Source organism: Globicephala melas, chromosome 14 (genome assembly GCF_963455315.2).
Source record: "Globicephala melas chromosome 14, mGloMel1.2, whole genome shotgun sequence".
NCBI classification, from domain to species: domain Eukaryota; kingdom Metazoa; phylum Chordata; class Mammalia; order Artiodactyla; family Delphinidae; genus Globicephala; species Globicephala melas.
Window position 1 is genome coordinate 31,987,867 of NC_083327.1, and position 21,967 is coordinate 32,009,833.

At 35.3% G+C, this 21,967-nt stretch overlaps 1 protein-coding gene across 3 annotated transcripts in view; it reads right to left on the reverse strand.

The window, feature by feature from the left end:
- The window catches only part of ASCC3 (activating signal cointegrator 1 complex subunit 3), a 333,519-nt gene that overhangs the window by 156,401 nt on the left and 155,151 nt on the right, over positions 1-21,967 (reverse strand). For all 3 annotated transcript variants that reach the window (XM_030882956.2, XM_030882957.2, XM_030882960.3), the window contains exon 14: positions 1,654-1,788. In XM_030882956.2, the coding sequence (XP_030738816.1) occupies positions 1,654-1,788 (135 nt within the window). The remainder of the gene's footprint in view (positions 1-1,653; positions 1,789-21,967) is intronic.

Genomic DNA, 21,967 nt, shown 5'->3' on the forward strand with positions numbered 1-21,967 from the left:
AATGTCTGCCTCCAAGAAACAAAGGCAAAAAAAAAAAAAAGTAATTTTGGGGTACCTACTATCAGCCAAATGCTATACTAAAGAGTATAATGGTGAATAGGACAGCGTTCCTTGAAAACATGTACTTATTAATAATGTCTGTGGAATCCATTCTTGTTAAAAAAAACCCAATAATAACAGGTGGGTCAGGATAAAAATCAAGTATAATGAAAATATCAAAAAAAGAAAGGTATAATAAAATGACTAGGGACTTTCCAGTCTCCACGTTTTTTTCAGCATAGTGATCTGTCATTATACGTTTGGTGACATGGTTTTAAATAAATATCATTTGAAAATGCCTCTACATAAATTATTTCTATATGCTTTAGAGTATTTCATGCTATATTTGAATTACTTATACACAAATGCCATATCAAGAGATAATAATAGTACAAACCTACATCACAGGTTGTTGTGAACATTGAATGAGTTATAGAAAGCAATGAAAACAATGCCTGGCCCAAGTAAACGCTGATAAATATTGAATATTATTATTATAACAATGAAACAATAAACCTTCATGATTTAGAATAGCAATAACTCTCAGAACTGAGAGGTATAAAATAACCAGAAATCCACAAGGTGGCTCTCAAGGCTTGGCTTTTAAACACAATAGAGCTGCTTTGTATTTCCAAAGAAATGAAACAAGACCTTTCATAATTCACCATTATGAATGCTGACCTGACTTTTCAAAGACTCTCATAAATTCATAATTAATAAATAACTGGAAGAATACAAAGCTGCATAATAGGTGGTATGTAATAGAAAACTTTATAAAGCAAAAAAAAGAAACAAATGAATAAACCTTGTAGCTACACTGAAAGAGAATCTGACATTCAAAACAACTTGCATCAGATTATCATAGTCAGAATTTAAAATATCAATATAAAATGGTGAAATTTACAGCACAATCTGAATAACTGAATACATTGTACTAAGATGGTAAATGTGAAGGTGCAGAGCACAATGCCTGGCAGCTGTTCAGCAAATCTCAGTTAAATCTTAAGTTATGCATATAAAATATTCTGAAGATACTACCATTTTATGTCTATAGTTTTTTTATTTAAAAATTTATTTTTATAGCTTTAAATCAGGGCAAAATTTTCTGCAAAGGGACAGAGTACTTTAGGCTTTGTGAGCCATATAATCCCGGCAGCAAGTACTCAATTCTTCCCTTGTGTGTAAAGAAGCAGCCACAGAAGACAAAGGAAGGGCTCTGACTGTTTTCTAATAAAACTAATTACAAAAACAGGTTGCCACCTTTGGCCCTCGGGCTGTAGTTTGCCCACTCTTGATCTAAATCATTACTTGATACAATTAAATAAAACCTTTTATAAATACTAGAATACTATCGATACTCAAATTACCTAGAGATGTGCCTCTCAAACTGTAATGTGCATAAATCATCTGGGGATCAAGTAGAAATGCAGATTATGATGTGGTGAGTCTCAGGTGAGGCCTGAGGTTCTGCATTTCTAATGAGGACCCAGACTTTTTAGGTCCTTTGAGCATATAGGAAACTGGAAACCATGGATCTTTCATATATAAAATATCTTATATATCTGGTACATTATGTGCTTTAGTTCTTGTATTGTGCTGCCATTTGTTCCCTACCTGCTTTTCTGCATGTCCATAATCAGGTCCTTGAGTAGGTAAAAAGTAGGAAATCTGGCCATTATTCTTGGCTCTTTCTATTAGAGACATAGCTGTTCTTACAGTGGCATTTCGAGCATGTACAAACACCATCACCTAAAATAAAGGAAAGCAGTTTATTTAATACTCAAATTCATTAAAAGATGGCTTAATACTAGTCTGGAAATCACCCTATATAAATAACTATTAATTTTTCAAAATAAACCCCCAGTTTATGAATACTTCAACATTTGCTTATTTTAGAACAAAGTATATATAGGGTAAAGGCAAGTTAAGTAAAATTCAATAACATAGCTTTATTATTAGCCTATAATTGGCAGAAGTCAGAATGAAATTAATGGATTATATAAAATGTGGAACTTAATTTGTGCATTTCTCTTCTGAAGACATGATTCATTAGCACAGTCATATCTTATGAGGACAGAGTATAAAAATATACTAGAGCCTTATTTCTCCACAGTCAATGAAATTGCCAGTATCATAAAGATGTTTAAAGAAACTGGAAACAATAAAGACCACTCTTCCTTGGACAAAGTCATGTCTAAGAACAACCATTTAGAATAGAGTTTAGGGGACTGCTGGAGATGAAAAAGCTTCTAGAGAGGTACTTGGAATTTTCTGTTGTGGCAGACCTTCCTGTGGAATTATTCACAAAGCGACTGTGGAAATCTGAATTAGGGGGAAGGTGAGTGTCTGGATGCTTTGTCAAGAAGAAGTGGAAAAAAAGTCCTTCCAGGGACAGTAGTCAGGAAGAATGTGAAGGCAAATGAAGAGAATAAAATCAGGAAGTGACTAGCAGTCTGCATCTGCTGCCTGTCAGGGCCTGCCTTCTCTCCTCTGTGATGTTTCTTCTTTGGCTTCCACCTCCCTGTCCCCTCCCTCCATAGCTCAGCCCCAGCCTTCCCAAAGAGCCATGACAAATTCCTAATTCTTGCCTGTCTTCCCAGCGTCTCTCCATGTTCTTCTGTCAATTGTTTTCCCAGAAGCTGGAACTTTGGTGTTATTTGCAGGCTACACACTTAGACGGACACGCAACATTGTTTTTAGTCAGGGAATTAATAGGTTCATGAGAGTTGACCGGAGTAAGACAAGATCATTTTGAGGACCAACAAAAGTGAAAAAGGGAAGGAGGCCTGGGCTTTGACCAGAAAGGAGACAGAATGACAAAGATCTAGAGCACATGCTGTATAATTAACTCATAGTAATCTTATAATTAGCCCATAGTAAACTTGTCAAAGGGAATGTTCCACATATAGGATCTGATAAAATTCATAGTAGAGTAAAACCTCAGATAACCATCATTCAAGAAACTGGAATACTTAACTAATATTCTTTTAGAGCGTATTCAAAGTAAAGGAGAGAAAATAATCTGGAGAAGAGCAGAAGTTCCTCAATGAAAATCTCCCAAAGTGCTTAGAGAAAGTAAAACAAGCCCTGCAAGTCACCTGGAGAAATTTAACGTAAGTTAATCACAGCCTTCAAGGACATAAAGCTTGAGACGTCACACTTTATCGGAGCTCTAACTTATTTTCTGATACCAATGTGATTTGAAAAGAAATATGATCAAAAGAATATTTCTAAAGAGTACACTACTAAAATTTATTTCAGAGAGTTTCGTGGATACTTAGAACATTTTTTGTTTTCCTTATTTTCAACCCCCCACCCCTGCCAAAAACCAAATCTGCTTTTCACAGGCTCTCTAGCTTTCTGGCGAATCATCTTTACCTCACAGGATGTCAAGAGACTGCCATTTAAGTTCACTGTGATATTTTCATAATTCCTGACATCAGCTATTTAATACTAAGTTATATGGAAGATTCTATTAACCATAATGCCTTGCTGAAGCTTCCTCAATTCAGAATCTGTCAAATTCTACCATCCTGTCTTTCTACAAGGTAGGGACATTTCAACTACGAGTTTCTTTTTAAAGGGGAAGGCAGATTATTTTCTTTTATATAAAAATAAATTTGATCACACACAAAACTTCATTTACCCCCAACATTAAATTTTAAGAAAAATCTCAATTAAAATGAAGTTATTTATTATTTTATTAATTTATCCATTCATTCAAACGTTTCTGAGCATGCAGTCACTACCAAGCCCTGAGAAAACTGCTGTGAAAAACAGAGAGACAAGGTCCCTGCCCTCATGGAGATGGGAATCTTGTATGATGGATTAAATAAGCACAAAATAATTTTTACTTAAAATATATTTACTGGACATGTGTGTGTGTAAAATACTGTTAGAAGGAGAGATATGAAATGGATAAGACATGGTCCCTTCTTCTATACAATTTAAGGAGGGAGATAAAACTAGACATAATTTAGGGAGCTGATCCAAAAGACGGATGGAGTGCGGATAACACAGGAATGCCAAACATGGAGACAGCTGGTCTCCTTCACTCATCCATGCCATGACATTTACACATACCTCCTGCATGCCAAACAGTGGCCAAAGCACCGGGGATACCATGATGAATATGTTCCAAGGCACCAAATTGGAACTCTACTGTTACGGCAAGAGAGAATCACTAGGGATCAGCCCTAGCTGGCTGGAGAAGCAGGATGCAGTCTGCATGGAGGAGGCTACGTACACTAGTCTAGAGTATTTATCCTTGGTAATTTTAGTGTGTTAGCTTGAAGAAGTATGTTTTCGTTCAAAGTTTCTTACACTGAGGCCCAGGGACCACTTCATCAGAACTACTGCTGGGGCCTGTTGAAATAGATTTCTGAGCCCTCCCCTAAAACCAACTGAGTAAAAATATCTAGCAGTGGGGTCTAAAAATTGAATTATTAACGACTACTGAAATCTCCACTGTACTACTGTGTGAAATTAGTTAATGGTTACCACCAACTCAGTTTTCTTCTTCTAAGTTAAAAGAAGTTCAAATGGAAACATAAATAAAACGTATATAATACCACCACTACAAAAATTCCCTAATAACCCATCTTTATTTACCTATACATATGAAACATCAGGGATTATTAAGATATTTTATATAACCACTATAGCCCCAAGATCATTCTCCAGATGGGCTAGGGTTTTATAATACAACCAGATTTCTATTCTCCATAATTTAAATGCCACATTATATAAATCCCATTAAAATAACCGATATGGAGAACATAAGGGAAAATAAAATATGACCCTAAATCTTCATTAATTATTTAAGTCTGACTTGTCAACTTATCACTTTGCAAATTATTTTCTACTGCAGCCAAGAGAAATATTAGTTACAACTAAAGTAGCAATTTCTTTTTATTAAAGAATCCATCATGTCTTATTCAGTAAAATAAACTCTTTTTCTTATTAAAAATTTTCTGTCTAGAGGCTCCAACAGAGGCCATTACAAGGTTTGGGGTCTCTATAAACATACTCGATTTTATGGTTTGTTAATTTGGTTAATTAATTTAAATAGACTCATATAAAAATTATAACTAACAGAGAGGACAGCACTGTTTCACATGGCAGAAATAACTCCAAATTAATCTTAGACATGCTGTTGGTAACCAAACAGCAGTTAAATGGGCGTGTGTCTAAAATAAGATTAGAACAGTAGATTCAACTCAATAATGTTGGTAAATTTTGACTGTTTTGTAAAACTGTTTAAATTTTTACTCGAGGTTTGTTAGGTTAATGCAATTAAAAATATTTTATATACTTATTTTTGGTTTAAAAAGCCATTTTGTTAAAAAATGTATGATGGAATCAGTCCTGAACTGGGAAAGAAAGTATGTGAATCTGAGTTCTGGTCTTGTTATTTGACTTATCAAAGAAAGTGTTCTTCAAATGAGATGCTGATTAAAATTAATGAAAAATAAAAGCTCAGATAATGATCATTCAAAAAACCAAAATGCCAAAGTAACTGATATTGTTTCAGTGTATTCAAAGGAGAGAAGGACATATTATTTTAAAAAGACCAAAAATTCTACTTTGAAATACTGTTAAATAGCAGTGTGATTTAGAACAAATTATTTAACCTCTTTGATCTTTATTTCCTCTAGTACATAGATAGTTACTAGAGTCATAGGATTATGGTAAGGATTAAAGGATATCCCACACTGCATTTAGTAAAACAACAACTCTCCAATTTTAGAATGCATCAAAATCACCTGGCAGGCTTGTTAAAAACACAAACTGCTGCTCCTCCCCTCTACCCCCTTTCTAATTAAGTAGGTCTGAGGCAAGACAAGAATTTGCATTTCTAACAAGTTCAAAGGAGATGCTAAAACTCTTTGTACAGGAACTTGGAGACTTCCTCAGAGCTGGTAAGTATTAACACCATGATGAGGTTAATAAGCATTAAGAAAATTAACTTGACCTAAAAGACTAAGTGGTTAGATCAGTGAATGAATATTATAAATTGACACCTATATAAACATTTATTCCTCACTTAATGCAAGTGTGTGTGCATATCTAACACCACAAAAAACAATTTAAAAGAACACATCCTTTCACAACCTTTGTAAGGGTGTTGTGCCAGATGAACTAGGAATAAAACAATTAGTAGAAATATTTAAGCCTGAGATTATTTTAGAACTGGAGGGAGGAGGCCAAAGATTGTGAAATCTTGAATCAAATTCTCTTCTCTAGAAATTTCCACTAAGAAGGAAGAATAAGAATCGAAATACCTGGAAAAAATACATGGCAGATAGATGTCCCACAGGAAATGCTGCTGAGAAATAATGTTTTATAATTTATGGTATTGTCTACTGTTAGTTAAAGAATGAGGCTTGAGGATGAGGAAGTTTATGTCATGGTGTTTATGTTTTCACTCTAACCAGCACAGCCATTTATTTGTTTTGTTCTCAATTCTTCCCAACTTTCTTAACCCAGGATCCTCAAGAGAATTAAGTCCCAATGACCTAAACAAATAGTGATTCTAAAGTGTGTCCCCAGACTAAGAGCATCCTCTGGAAACCTGTTACAACTACAAATTAATAGCGTCACCCCACATTTGAGCCAAAAACTCTGAGGCTGGGACCCAGCAATCTGGTTTAATAAGCCATTAATAAGATGAATGTTAAAATTTGAGAGCCCAGTGAAATGGCATCCACTGTATGTAAAAAAAAATAACAAAAACAACCCCCCCCCAAACCTGTCCTCTGTGCATTTAAAATGGTTCTTTAAGTACTATCTTTGGGAGACTGAAGAAAATAGCCAAATCATTTTCCATGTTCTATAGTCTGAATGAGGAGTGCCGCTGCCGGTATATTTCAGATTTATATACCACAAGGGCATGCAGGCAACAAAACAGTTTTTATTGCTGTGATTATATTACCCTATCTGTGATATTAAGTAAATGCAATTTTAAGAGGCTTCATTCTGATTGCTGTGAATCAGTTCTCATTTTAGGTCTGCCAATACTGACCAGCTAAAGACACTTAGGTCATCTGAAGATCTTTTCACAGCAGTACCCAGTTTCCTCATTTATTTTTTCATTTGCATAGTATTCCTTTACTTAGAAATACCATAATTTACTTAACCAGTCCTTGTTTAATGGACATTTATGTTGTTCCTAATCCTTTCTTGCTTAAAGCAATGCTGTAATAAATAACTCTGTATACAAGTCATTTCACAATTTTGTGGATATTTTCATACAAGTGAAATTGTTGGGTCAAAGTATATATGATCATTGAACTATGTCCCTATTCTGAATATTGTCTGTTTTATTATTGGGCATTTTTTTCTTATTAATTTGTAGGTGTTCTTACAATACAGAAGATAGTATGTTTTGTCTTTTTCTATATTGCAAATATTTTGTTCTATGCTTTATCTTTTGACTTTATTTATGATATCTTATTCAGTATGGAAATAGTTAATTTTTCTTTAAATCTGCCAGGATTTTTCTCTATGACTTCTGGGAAATTCATAGGCAAGAAAGTGAAAATAGTCATAAACATATGAAAAGGTGCTAAACTTCAGTAGCACTGTGTGGCTCTGGAAATCCAATGGTGGGCACAAGCAGAGTTGGATTTTGCTCTTGTACATGCACAAACACACATATCTATCTGCAAAGACATCTACAAAGATATCCATAATGTACTGCCACATAAAAAAATATCAAGTTGAAGAACAATTTCCATAGTATTATTCTGAGTATATCATAAAGGCTGTGTGTGTGTGTGTGTGTGTGTGTGTGTGTGTGTGTGTGTGTTTAAAAATAGGGAGATATGGATGGAAACCCACCAAAGTAATTACCTCACAAATGAAAATGGGATGGGGAGTATAAAAAGATAATGTGTTCTCTGTATATCTTATATTGCTTATCTTACCCACTGAAACAAGCCTTAATAGTTTTATGAATATATAAATTATATTGAACAGGAGAAATGATCAGTGATGAGGCTGTAATAGTATGTTTATAATATACTATTGTACTACCATATTTGATATGATTATTTTATTGCTAAGGGATTTACGGTGTCAAAGTAAAAACTTAAAGAACACATATTTAACAATGAACTGAGAAGGCTGGTAGTGGTACTTTTGATCGAAGAGACACATTTATCTTGTTTTAGTTCACCTGGAAATGCTTTAAGAAGAAAAAAGAGACATGGTCTAGCAGAAGAAAATAAATAGTACTTCCTGGAAAAGTATACAGAGGTCAAAGGCACAGAGAAGATAGCAAATCCATATGGATTTGGTGAATACTGGCTCTAGGCAGAAATGGACATGTAGACAGAAGAGCAGTAATAGCTGGAAAGGCAAAATACAACCTCATTATAAAATGTATACTTAGAGAAAATTCACTCAAGACTCAGAAAAAAATGATACCACTAAAAGCAATACTTGAAAAATTATTTTTATGTTAGACAAAGATTTTAATCTGAGCAGTTAAAGAGAATGCCATCATCATGAAAAAACATGAATTTTTGTAAAGGAATATACATTACATGTTGATAAAAAAAATTATGACTCAAGGAAGTGTAAAAGAAAAAGGTGGATAAAACATAGGAAAAACCTAAAGACGATTTTGGAATGTAAATGGATAGAACAATGGACAGGACAATTTTAAAAGGCTGGGGTTATTAAAAGAAAAAAGGTGGCCCTGTTTTTTATGAAGAGTGAAGATGAGCGAGAAAGCACTTAGGGAGGTCTCCCTGAGAAACAGTGTGATTGTTTGAGACAGATCTTATAAAAAGAACTCTGATTTAAACATTTTAAAATATAGCTTTGTAGCCAATAAACTACCTGAAACATTGGTACCAATTTATAAAAGTCACTTCAAAAAAAGAAAAAAGAAAGAAAGAAAAGAAGAAACCCTTATACCCACATGGGGGGAGATGATGCCACTATTATGGTTAAATTAAAATCATAAAAATTTCCCTGACGATTCCAGGTACAAGTGATACTTTATTCTTTTGAGCATCCAAAGAATTCACGGGCCCCTCTCTTAAGCATTTATCACTGACTATATTTTATTTTGAACTATTTTTGTGCTTGATTTAGCTCCTCTGTGAGTCTGTGATCATCCAACAATTACATGACAGGTATTGGGGATGTAACGGTGGGCAAGGCCGGCACGTGCCCTGTGCTTATGGAGCTTATATCTAGTTACTATGATGCACGACTGGAGTCTGGGAAATGGTGAACACAGAAGCTGCCATTCATTACATGAACAACTACAGGAAGAAGATGCAGGTTAAAAAAAAAAAAGAAGAAGAAGAAATAAAAGCATAATCTAGAAATTAACTGGGGTCCTCTCTCAAAATTAGCAAATTCCTTGATTTAAAGGTGATGACATTCCAGGTTTCTTCATTATTGGCCTTAGGGTGTCATCTCTCTAAATCCTTCCTGCTGTTCAAAGCCTCCATGCATTTGTATATTTCTAGGCCTTTACCCATGTTTTACTTTACTTAGTTCTCCTGCCAACTTCATCTGGGGAAATTCTACAAACCTTTAAGGCCCAGTTCTAATGACTCTTCTCCAATCTCTCCAGGGAAAGCTATCATTCCCACAGCACTTTGTTCATACTTGTGCCTTGTGTAATCTTGAGATGTATATAGGTCTCTCCGCTGTTGTTCACAATTACTAGGACTAATAATAAAAGATATGATGTACTAAGTGCTTACTATGTGCTAGGCCCAGTACTAGGTGCCAGGCATAGTTATTTAATTTACTATTAACAACACAATTAGGTAGGTAATTCTATTAGAATTTTACAGATGAGAAAACTGAAGCTCAGAGTTTTAATAACTTTCTACTCATTCAAGAGCAGAACTGGGAATTATTCTCAGATTTGATAGTCCAAAGCCTATTTTCTTTCCACCAAGTTATAGTCCCTCTTTGGGTGTTGCCTGAGGGCACGTTTACACCTTACTAATTTTGAGGTCTCCTTGTCATCCCCCATACCACTCTCCCTGCTATCACCAAATCAGTGGGCACTCATAAATGACTGCTGAAATTCCAATGTTAAAAATGGTCAACTTTCACAAAAAATATTTATTTTTAGCACATTTTTGAGCAGAGATATGAATTTAAAAGTTTATAAATAATAATAGGATGTAGGCTGAGTTAATACTTTCACTGATACCTTTTATTAGAATCTGGGGTATAAAGCTAACTTCCAATTATTCAACTAGATAATTAATTTTCCTAGATAGTTTTGTTTAAATTTATTAGCAAATGTTCCACTGATAATGAATAACTAAAATAGTTACTATTAGTCTTTTGATACTGTTGTAAAGCTATGTGTATACAGTTGACCACTGAACAACATGAGTTTGAAATGGGCAGGTCTACTTATTTGCAGATTTTTTTCAATAGTAAATCCTACAGAACTACACGACCCACTGTTGGTTGAATCCCATGCAGAATCGCTGATCTGAAGGAACCACGTGTATGAAGGCACCGCACATACTGAGGGCTGATGATAAGGTATAGGTGTATTTTTGACTGTATGGAGGGTTGGTGTGCCCCCAACACCCACGTTGTTCAAGGGTCAACTGTACATTTTAATGCCATTGCAAAGTTAAAAATCTGGATTTTTAAAAAGAAACAATTTATAAAATGAGCTAGTCTAAGAGCATCTTAAAAAAAAATTCTCGACTTTGAAGTCAAAGACAGTTCCTAAATCAAAGCTACTTACATTTACAATGAATCAAATTATTCAGATCCATTAACCAAAATAATGTCTTACTGATGGACATGAATAAAGAAAGCATTTTTATGTTTTATAATGGTAGAAAATTTAACACTACTATATTTGGATTACATCAATAAAACTATTACTAAAAATAGGGCTAAAATAATAAATTTTAAACTTCTCTTAATAAAATTTAAACTTATTAATCACGACTATAACAACTAGCATTTATTATCAGATATTCCTGCCAACGAACTGCATTACTAAAGCATAATTTTTAGTTTAAAAAGACCTGGTAAAAGGCTTATCACATATACAAACTACATCAAATAGAGTTAATTTATCTTGTCTTAGCTGTCTCAGAAAACTGTATAATTCACTGACTAGTCTTCATGCATTAAATTATGTAAATAAACCAACGAAAGTAATCTGGAGGTAGAGAGAGAAGTGGTTCCACAGCTCCAAGCTGTGTAATTAGATCTACACTCAGCAGTTCAGAGCCACCTCTGGGCTCTCATGCTGAGAATATGCAGTTCTTCTCAAGAAACCTAAACTTTTAAAGTGATAAACAGATTCAGGTTATCATTACTGAATTACATTTTAGGGCATTACCCTGAATGTGAAATATATTCTTCATCAATTTCTCTAAAGGAATCATTTTAATATTTATCAGCTTCTATATTTCAGTTATATAGAGCTTTAACTGCTAAAGTTGGTTAAAAGAAATCCACAATGCTTTACATCTTCTAAACCCTAAAAGATACTCATTATTAAAATGTATAATAATTAAAAAAAAACAAAGTTGGACGACTTAGTGTCCGTATGTACCATTACAGCAAAAATATATAACATCAGAGCTAAGTCCACTGTAAAAAGTATTATCTTACAACCAATTTGCATATATCAGGACATTGTACAATACACTTGAAGCATAAGATAGTTATATTTCAGTATGGTCTCTAAAATATTAAGACCACAAAAAAATAGAGAAAGAAAGTAGAGCTTTTAAAACATAATTTTAAAATAGTAAGTATTCTGAATAAATTTTCCCTTTGCTATAAACTTAACATAATTAAAAATGTTTTCTTAAGCATTAAGGGGCTGTGGAAAACTATACTTTCTGGCTAAACCCTAGTTTGTAGGGGTGGTACAGCATTTTCAGCTACAGGTCTGTCTTACCATATATGCAAATACATTACTTTGTACCTGATTTGAGCAACAGAGGAGTCACAGTTGCCTGTGACTACTGACACTACACATAAAAACTTCCAGGCTACTGCATTCAGCCAGTATGTACCATTAGTATTCCACCTGGTTTTCAAGGCCCAGAAGGGCAAAACTACTGGTTTGCTTAGTCCAATGTATACATGACAAAGTGGAAGATGAAATCCCACCTCTACTGAAAAGCTAAATTGATACTGCATATGGAAAAGATCAGTCCACTTGCTTATCACCACAAGTATCAGTCCACTTGGTATCACCACCACAAGAACAGAAACTATTCATCCTATGGAAATTATGAAAAGTTAATGCCACAGAACAGTGGTTTAAAAACTCATTTTGGCTGTGTAATTCTTTCTTTCACTAAACTCTTTTGCAGGAGTGCTCTCTCTCTCTCTCTCTCTCTCTCTCTCTCTCTCTATATATATATATATAAAGATTAAGCTACCTGAGTGGTCCTGAGAGATCCAAATCTCGTATCTCACTTCTTCCTCCCAAACAGCACACCTCTCCCAACCTCATGCCAACAATGCCCGTGGCCCCTTGGAGCACGCTGGAGCAGTCTGAAAATAACAGCTGTGAGAGGAACTCTACTAGGGGAAAGGAACAGCTCAACATTATATTTCCTTGAAAATTCTGAAAACCCCAAATCTCTTTCATTCTTCTGGATAATATTTTGGGGAAAGAAATAAGTGGAAATATTAAGAAATAAAATACGGGCTTCCCTGGTGGCGCAGTGGTTGAGAGTCCGCCTGCCGATGCAGGGGACGCGGGTTTGTGCCCCGGTCTGGGAGGATCCCACAAGCCGTGGAGCTGCTGGGCCCGTGAGCCATGGCCGCTGAGCCTGTGCGTCCGGAGCCTGTGCTCCGCAACGGGAGAGGCCACAACAGTGAGAGGCCCGCGTAAAAAAAAAAAAAAAAAAAAGAAAAAGAAAAAGAAATAAAATACTTTCACTGGTTTCTAAATACCATTCTCTTACCAGGTTTGCTTGCAGAAATGATTAATCAGAAATGATTAATTCCAATTCTGGGATGTGGGCATGTCAAAAGGATAAAGAAGGCAACTTGAAGGGGTTCCCGATTGCCAAATTTGGGCTAATATGGTCATCTTGTAATAATGGATTATAACCTTTTGAATACAATAAGAATTTGAGTTGACAGAGAAATAAATGAATAAATGGGAAGGGGGAAAGCTCTTTCTTACATACAATGGAATGAAAGAAAGGATGGGAGTTAGAAAATCATCAATAAATGCTAAAACAAGTGGGTGAAAGTTTATTATGAAATCTGTACATTTACATTTTATGCATAATTATTTGATTAACCTTTGGTTCTCATCAGATTATGAGCAACACTAATGCAGAGTGTATCTTTCTGTTTTCTGTCTTCAGCACAATCTCTGGCACACACTGGCTATTCAATAAAGACTTGCTGAATATTAACAGTATTGCCTTGGTTTAGTCTTAAACACCATCTATCTCCATCCTGTTCAATACCTAGAATTAAGGTTGATGACTCAGATATAGTTCATACACTACAAGAAAAGAGGAGCAGTTTCTATATTTGGCACTCTACCCACTGTAACTCTTACCTTAACATGGCAAATAGACTACAGAAAAAGAACCCAAATTATGAACCATTCTCAGTAATTTACAAGCTTCAAAAGTCTAGAATTCTCGGGCTTCCCTGGTGGCGCAGTGGTTGAGAGTCCGCCTGCTGATGCAGGGGACACGGGTTCATGCCCCGATCTGGGAAGATTCCACATGCCGCGGAGCGGCTGGGCCCGTGAGCCATGGCCGCTGAGTCTGTGCGTCCGGAGCCTGTGCTCCGCAACGGGAGAGCCCACAACAGTGAGAGGCCCGCGTACCGCAAAAAAAAAAGTCTAGAATTCTCTTTCCACTTTAAATTTCAGCCTACATTATAAGTATTAAAAGATTATAAGCATTACTAATTATAAAATGTTCATATAGACACACATAAGCAAAACTTTTAAGAAACATTATGTTGAAGCTGGCCTACTTGTAATGATTAGTTTAATAATGAAGGAATTTAATGAAGTTCTAAAAATCCAACCACTGAATTCATGCTTCATCGAAGATGTTTTCAAATATGACTAAAATCTGACCCAAATTACACTGTTCTTAGTTACTCCCCATAGTACAACTGTGGGTCAACTTAATTCATTGGTAAACCTAGGTCAATCCGCTAAAGACTGATAAGACAGAATAAAGAATACTTTAATACACGGTAGCATCACACACAGAAAAATACTTTACTGACCTCTATGACAATCCAAATTGCATTGACATTTGTTATTGACAGCCCCAAAATACATCTATTCTGTAGAGCAAATTAAGCAAGACCAGCTAGTCTATTACTATGGAAATAAAATTCATTAGTGAGCTAACAATTTCATTTCTAAAGATGCTGCTGGACTTGAATTTCTATTATTATTCAACGTTATAAGATGTTCTGGACTGAATCTAATTTCAGTAAAATAACAACATAAGAATGTATTTTTAAGATTTCTATCAGTATTTTTCATTTATTTCCTTAGACAATAATCACTACTTATAATTCTAAACATCCAACTGTGCATTTAATATTCTCAAGTGACACACTTGAATAGATTCTCCCTAAAAAGAATACGCTTTTTTTTTTTAAACTTACTTGAGCAGAAGAAATCCCACTAAGGCAATATACTCTCAATAAAATTTTCTAGCTAGACTAATTAAAACTGTACTGCTATAAAGGGAAAAATCACAAAGTTGTAATTCCTCTTAGATTGGCTCTTAACTGTCTCCATTTTTTGAGGCTGCTCTAATATTTGTGCTTACAAAATGAAAAACACCTCGGTTTTCCATAAATCTGTATTGTACTCTTCAGTTGACCCTCTTTAATAAGAAAAAAAGGTAAGAGAAAGGAAAAAACAAGAAAAAAAAAAGATTTATCTACAAACCCAAGTTGAGATACTTACACTGCACTTAAAAAAAGGTACAATGCCATCTGACCATCCATTAAGCCATGCATTTGGCCCTTCTCCATGATTTCAAAAACACAGCTACAAGACAGAGCAAATAAAATACCATAGTAAAAAAAAAAAAGTGAGACCAAAGTCCATGGAGAACATAACAAAGGACCACCAGAGAGACTATGCAATCTAGGTAAGGTTACAAAGATTTTTATAAAGCAGACAGTGATAGCTGGGATATTTTAGTAGAGTACTATAGTAGTACTCTATTTAGTAGAGTAGAGTACTATATTACTGGGATAGTTTAGTAGAGTACATGTCCTTTCAAGACACCTTTAGGTCTTGTTGGAAAACAATCCTCCCTGAAATTCCTGGTGATCCTACATGGTCAGGGCCTTCTGAGCAGTGGAAACTGAAGGGCTTTAACGGTAGAGAATGCCTCCACTCCCCCAGAGCCATTTCTTCCCATTCTATAGGTAATAAAGCCTAGAGGCTCCTTTCTTATCACTCAAAGAGACAACTGCTTATATTCCAGGGTACAGGCCGCCCCTTCCCTCCTCAAGAGGGAATCTGTTTATATTCCAGAGTGAAAGAGAAAGGTCCCTGGGCAGGTCAGTTGGTCTACTTCTTTGTCTCCTTTCTTCCTCCCTTCTTTCTCCCTCTCCCTCCCCTTTCTCCTTATACCCTCCCTTCCCCCCACCAGAAGGGAGGATGTGCCAGCAGCAACTATATACGCTTCAAGTTTCATAATTTTGGAGCACTCCTATGGGGCCACCTATGTGCACAGAGGTAGCTGGCTCTTACCATGTTACCCTGTAAAGCTAGAGAGGGGCAACCAACACCATGCTCTGTGAATAAATATAAGGTCGGTTCCCTACCCAGGTGTCTCTTGTTTTCGCCTATGTGCGTGTGCATTTGTGTGTGTGTGTGTGTGTGTGTGTGTGTGTGGTATACAATGAAGTTAGCCTATGGCAAGCTAGCACGAATATCTTAGACCCTTAACAAGACTTAAGTCTCTGACCATATTTCGAGAGCAGCCACTAACTTGATGAATGCTGTACAGGTTGGAAATGCCCACTTTATTTGCCATAATACAGTTAGAGCTGCATTTCCCATCTACTCATTCATAAAACCAAGAAAAAAGTAAGATAAGATCTGAGACTATTACACTACTCTCTTAAAAACAGAATCATATTTTATAATATTCACTACAGAGACATAGTTCCTTCCTTTCCACCCCTTCTCACTTAAATATGCTACTATGACAACAAGAAAAATAAAAACCCTAGTTACAGGAAAGACAGTAAACGTTTGCAATGGTTCATTGAGTTTAAATATTCAACTCCCTTTTTTGCACTTTGAGCACGTACAGGAATAGTTGTATCAGATTTCCTTGGGACACAAAATATTATACTTAGCTTTAATAAAAATACTGTTTGTTCAATTTTATCAAAAGATGCCTACAAAAATGTAATCAACAAATGCTTGTGGTGGTAACGAAACTTATTAAATATACCTACCAACTGCTTCTAAGTCCAAATACCAGCTGGAAACCAGCTAATAGAGATTCAATATATCATTATCTAAAGTGAAACAAACAGCTGTCAAATTAACTTCTGACAATTTAATGTAAAATTTCTGAATAGCTGTCCAGAGAATTTTCTATGGTGTTATAAAAGAAAAATGATTACTAGCAGTCAAACACTGTTTTAGTACTTCCCAAGTCTATGTTATTACTGTTATTAAAAAATATAAATAATTAAAATAACAGTATAAACATGTATGCAAATTAGGTTTTATTTTCAACAGAATTAGTGAAAATACCAAATATACAGAGTATATGACAAAATTAAATACCACAAAATAGATTCAATGTTTCTTTTATATTACTTAACCTGATAATTATATATTTATTGTAATTTAATACTATAATTACACAAATCACATGAATAAATGACAAAATAATCTAGTAAATTCACTTTGTAAGTCTGGAATATTTGATTTAAATCAACTGTGGATCTATATAGAATCTTTCAAGCAACAAAATTTATAACAAATTATATACAATTTAACTAACTTTTCACACAAAACATGCATTTATGCATTGGCTACATGCATAAAGCATATATGCAAAACCCAATAGTTATAGTTGTTCCTATGCAAGACATTTTGGAGGTGTGAAACAGAACAAACTGAGAGGAAAATTATACAACAGTATGGTAATAGTATCTAGTAAGAGGACATAGCAACTTGTACTATCTTCATATTTTGCTACTTAAAATATGAAGAGGGGCACCAAAGAAGACACAGAGAACGAGAAAATGGATAGAAGTGGTGATAACTTCTATGAGGGAGTTATACGGACCTGACATATAAAAATAGAGATAATGTCCAACTATTTAATAGATGAAGTGGATGAGATGAAATGGATGGAGCATAAAGCTTTGCCTTCCAGGTCTGAATCATTATATATGTTCCTTGGGTTCAACAATGTATAAAATATAAAGAGAACCAGTTTCAGGAAAATAAAACCACTTGTATTGCTTCCAATTTTATTCCAAGATTAGGCACAGCATTTTTTTTTTCTTTTGATCTTTTGGCTGAAGATCTGTAAACTATACAAGGACAGATCAAAATTTAGTTTATACCTGAAAGTTTCTAAACATCATTCTGAGACAAACTGTTCCATGTGCTCAATTTGTGCTGTAATTCCAGAAACCAGTGATTACCAACTTTAAAAAGCTCAAATGCCTAAAAACATGGACATACTTGTATATATCTATACGTGCCAGGAGAAAACTGAATACACTCAGGGGCAAGGGTACTGGGCGTGAGGCGAAGTGAGGAGAAAGTAATTCATGAGTCTTTTCTTTACACGTTTGTGTTGATTCCCTTGTTATAAGAATGTGTTATTTCAGTAATAAAAATCCTCGAAGACTTAGGAAAAAAATAATGTTAAGAACAATGAAGGAAAAACGCAATAATAATATTCCTCATCAAAAAGTATTCCCTTTGCAAATGAAGAGAACATTACAAGGTTAACAAAGAAACTGCTATATATAAAATCTCAAGAATATAATTGAGTACTCTTATGGTAAGCTATAGTTCAGAAAAATGGAATTTTTCTCTGTTGCCTTAAAAATGTGAAATTTTAAAAGGGTTCAAAGGTTACCCCTGTAGGGCTTAATGAATAGAAATAAAGAAAGAATATATTAACTTAAAATAACTGGTGGCACAAATGATATCTATATCATGAAAAATAGCTAAGTCAGATGGATATTTTATTTTAGGAGAAAATGAGATAATTTAATACTTCTAACAGAAAAGACTATAACTAGATGAAATAATATTAAGAGTAACTGTATGGGATGAAACATTTTTAAGGAGAATACCAACATTCTTTCATTGATCTTTACAGACTACAGGGGGAAAAAAATTCCTTAAGAAAGTAATCCAAGTGATCTTTGATGTCGTTCCACTTCTCCAGGTTGTTCTCCCCTCAGCCTGGATGTTTGGCTTACTGTGGAACTAATTATTATTTTCTTGATTTTCTTTGAAGTTCGTTGCTCCCTAATCCTTTAAGAGTAAGTTCAGACTTAACGAAGACTACCACATCTTCCGTTCACTTATTCATTACACACTATGTGAGCACCAACTGTGTGCCAGGTACTGGTGAGGCCATGATAATACAATAATGAGCAAAACCAGAGATAGCCCCTTTCCTATGGGACTTATGATCTTCTACTGAAAAGTGGTATTAATCAAAAACAGCCAGGAAAAATGTAAAACTACAGCAAGAAACAGGAGGAAGACATATGCCATGTTATTATATAGTTCATAATAGGGAGGTGAGAGAGGAAGGTTAAAAAAAGGCTTCTCTAAGAAAGATGAAATCTAAAGGATTTAGTAGAGGTCAACTAAGCAGAGAATAAAGAAGAATGTGTGAGGCAGAGGGAACAAGTTACACAAAAGCTCAGAGGTTAAGTGAAAAAGCATCTCTATGATGAGGGTCTGAAAGAAGGCCAGGAAGCAGGGAGGTAGGAAATGAGGAAGAGACATGTATGTGATGAAGAAGAAAGGAGGGAGGTAATGGCCCAAGACTACAGGAACCCCTGGGCCCTTTTAAAGGAGCTTTAAGTATTCATGTGTCACTCGGAGCTTTATTTTGAAAGGATCATTCTAGCTAGCTGCAGCATACAGAACAGCTAGAGCAAGGCCAGAATGGACATCGAACAGTTAAGAGAGGTAGAGAAGCTAAGAGGTGTCCTGGATGACATGATGCATATCTGGATTAAGTGGTGGAGATGACGGTGCAGAAGGAGGAGGGAATGGAAAGAAATGGGCAGGTCTGAGAGACACTTATGTCAAATGGACAGGCCCTCACGAGGGATCAGAAATGAGAACACAGGAGAGAGAGTTGAAAAGGGTGACTTTTAGGCTTCTGTTTTACAGAACTAAATCTATAGTTGTGCCATTCACTGAACCAGGGAATAATGGATGAAATACCACTGGTTTAGAGGGGAAATTATGTATTTGGTTTGGACATACTACATCTGTGATACCCAAGAGGAGAGGCCAGCCACGATCACATGGGTCTACAGCTTAGGGAAGAGGTCTGGGTTAGGAATATAAATATATGAGTTATTTCTACAAAGGTTTTAACTGGGATGGAATGATACAAGAGAGAGTGCTAAATTAAAAAAAGGGTCTAAGGGGCTTCCCTGGTGGCGCAGTGGTTGAGAGTCCGCCTGCCAATGCAGGGGACATGGGTTCGTGCCCCAGTTCAGGAGGATCCCACATGCCGCGGAGTGGCTGGGCCCGTGAGCCATGGCCGCTGAGCCTGCGCGTCCGGAGCCTGTGCTCCGCGATGGGAGAGGCCACAGCAGTGAGAGGCCCACGTACCACAAAAAAAAAAAAAAAAAAGGGGTCTAAGAAAGAGCCAGGTAGAGAAGGAAAAGGCTACAAAGAAAGAAAAAGGATGGCTCAAAAGGTTAGAAGACAGAGAAAAGCAAGGAGAGTTTTGTATCACAAGAGCCAGAAAAGAAAGGCACAAAGAAAAATTGACATTTTGCAACTACTTCCACTTCTACAACCTCTCTGTAATCCTCTGATTATTTTATTCTCAATTATGAGCTACTGTCATAAGGGAATTTTACCTTAAAAGAAAAGTAAACTTTTATTAAGGATGTGTCAAGCTTTGCTTTGACTTAATATTCAGTTGAAACCCTCTTTGCCTTTGGCCTGTGGCAGGGGAAACAGCAGAATGCCTAGACTGACATCGTTTTCCATGTTCCTGAATTAGGCATGACCAAAATATGCAGTACAGTGATCACAGGATCAAGCTTGCAGCTGACAGTGATAAGAAATTTTTGCCCCTGAACTATACTAATTTAAAAATTTTGACTGCTAAATATATAATTAAATTTTCTTTAATGAATTTTCATTATGTCATACCAGAAATTCCTTCTATGATGATGATATTCTGTTTTTGCCTTCACTTTAACCAAATGTTGTACACAGATATACTATAGAAATCATACAGAGAGAAGAAAAAAATTCTAAGCAAACACTAGTAATACTAATTAAAAACTAAAATACAGAACTAAAAAGTACCAAAAACTAGTTTTTGTCTGTAAAATAAGGAGGGATAAGGAAATCTCAATTTGATAGAAGACTCATGAGAGCTTTTTTCTAGTAGGTGGGGAGGATTTTCTGTTTCCAAAGGTAGAGGTTTAGTGAATGCTTCCTTTAGATTTTCTTACAGTAAAAAAACACCTGAAATATTTCTTTAGCAGTACCATCTTTAGCAACAAAGATGAAGGAGAAATGTCTTTAATTCTTGTTCTCATAATTGTTCAAATGTCTCCTTCTTAAGAATTTTGCTCTTATATTCCTTTGGGATTATGTGTCAGTTTGGGGGAGGAGGGAAGCAAAGAAGGCAGAAAAGAAAGAAGCTCTCAAATAATTTACCAATAAAGTTCATGTTAGACAAATTTGATATGACAGAAACATTAGTACCAAGAATTAGAGATGCTTGTACCCGGAGGAAGGAAACTTTTTAGGCAAAAGGGCCAAAGGAAAAGTTCCATTATTGAAGTTAGCAGAGTAAAATTTCTTTCAATTGTACATAATTACTTTTATATAAGCTAAAAAGCAACACTAGGAAACAAAAAGAATTCCCTTTAGATAGTAATAAATTAATCCATAATTATCGGCCAATTTTTAAAGGTGGTTTCTTATTAGAGACAGCAACATCTACGAAAAACTTATAAACAATGAAGAAAGAGAAGACACATGTGAATCAGGAAAAGCTGATGTTCAGCATTAATCCAAGGTTGAAGATGATTTTTTTCCCTTTAACACTGCAAAACCTTTTATTCTTGAAACTGGAGGTAGATTTTGAGTAAGAAGTTACTGATTAAGGATCTTAACATTTTGATAATGTGAAAAAAGAACAAGTTAACTTACAAAATATGCCGTAATCTCTGAGGCAGTTTCTAACTTCTTTTCCTATCACTGTAACAAAATTTGTATAACAAGAAAAATCTCAATAGGGTTAAGGCATCAACTATTTTCCCATTCTGCGAGTTACACCGGAGGAGGGGAATTATTAACTGGAATGATAAAGCTGTACTTGCATTTGGTAACCCAAAGAGAAGCTTACAAATGAGACGTCTCATTAGTTTGAGCAGACGGATCAAAATTAAAGGCTGAATCGCCAACTTTTAATTTCCCAATAGCCAAGAAGAGCTTGAAGTCTTGCGGAGTACGACTGTTGAAAAGTCAACCTGAAAAGACTTTCTCCACCTGTCATCACACATGCTTGAGTGGAACACAACTGCCTCCTACCGCTTTTAATACTTTTAAGACAAAGCCGCACATGAAATCTATTAAGTACGCGAACACACAAGTGTAGATGACTGGTATACTGAAACCCATGGAATACTATAATCAGAGAACATCAGCATGGCTTTTGAACATGAAATTTGCTCTATT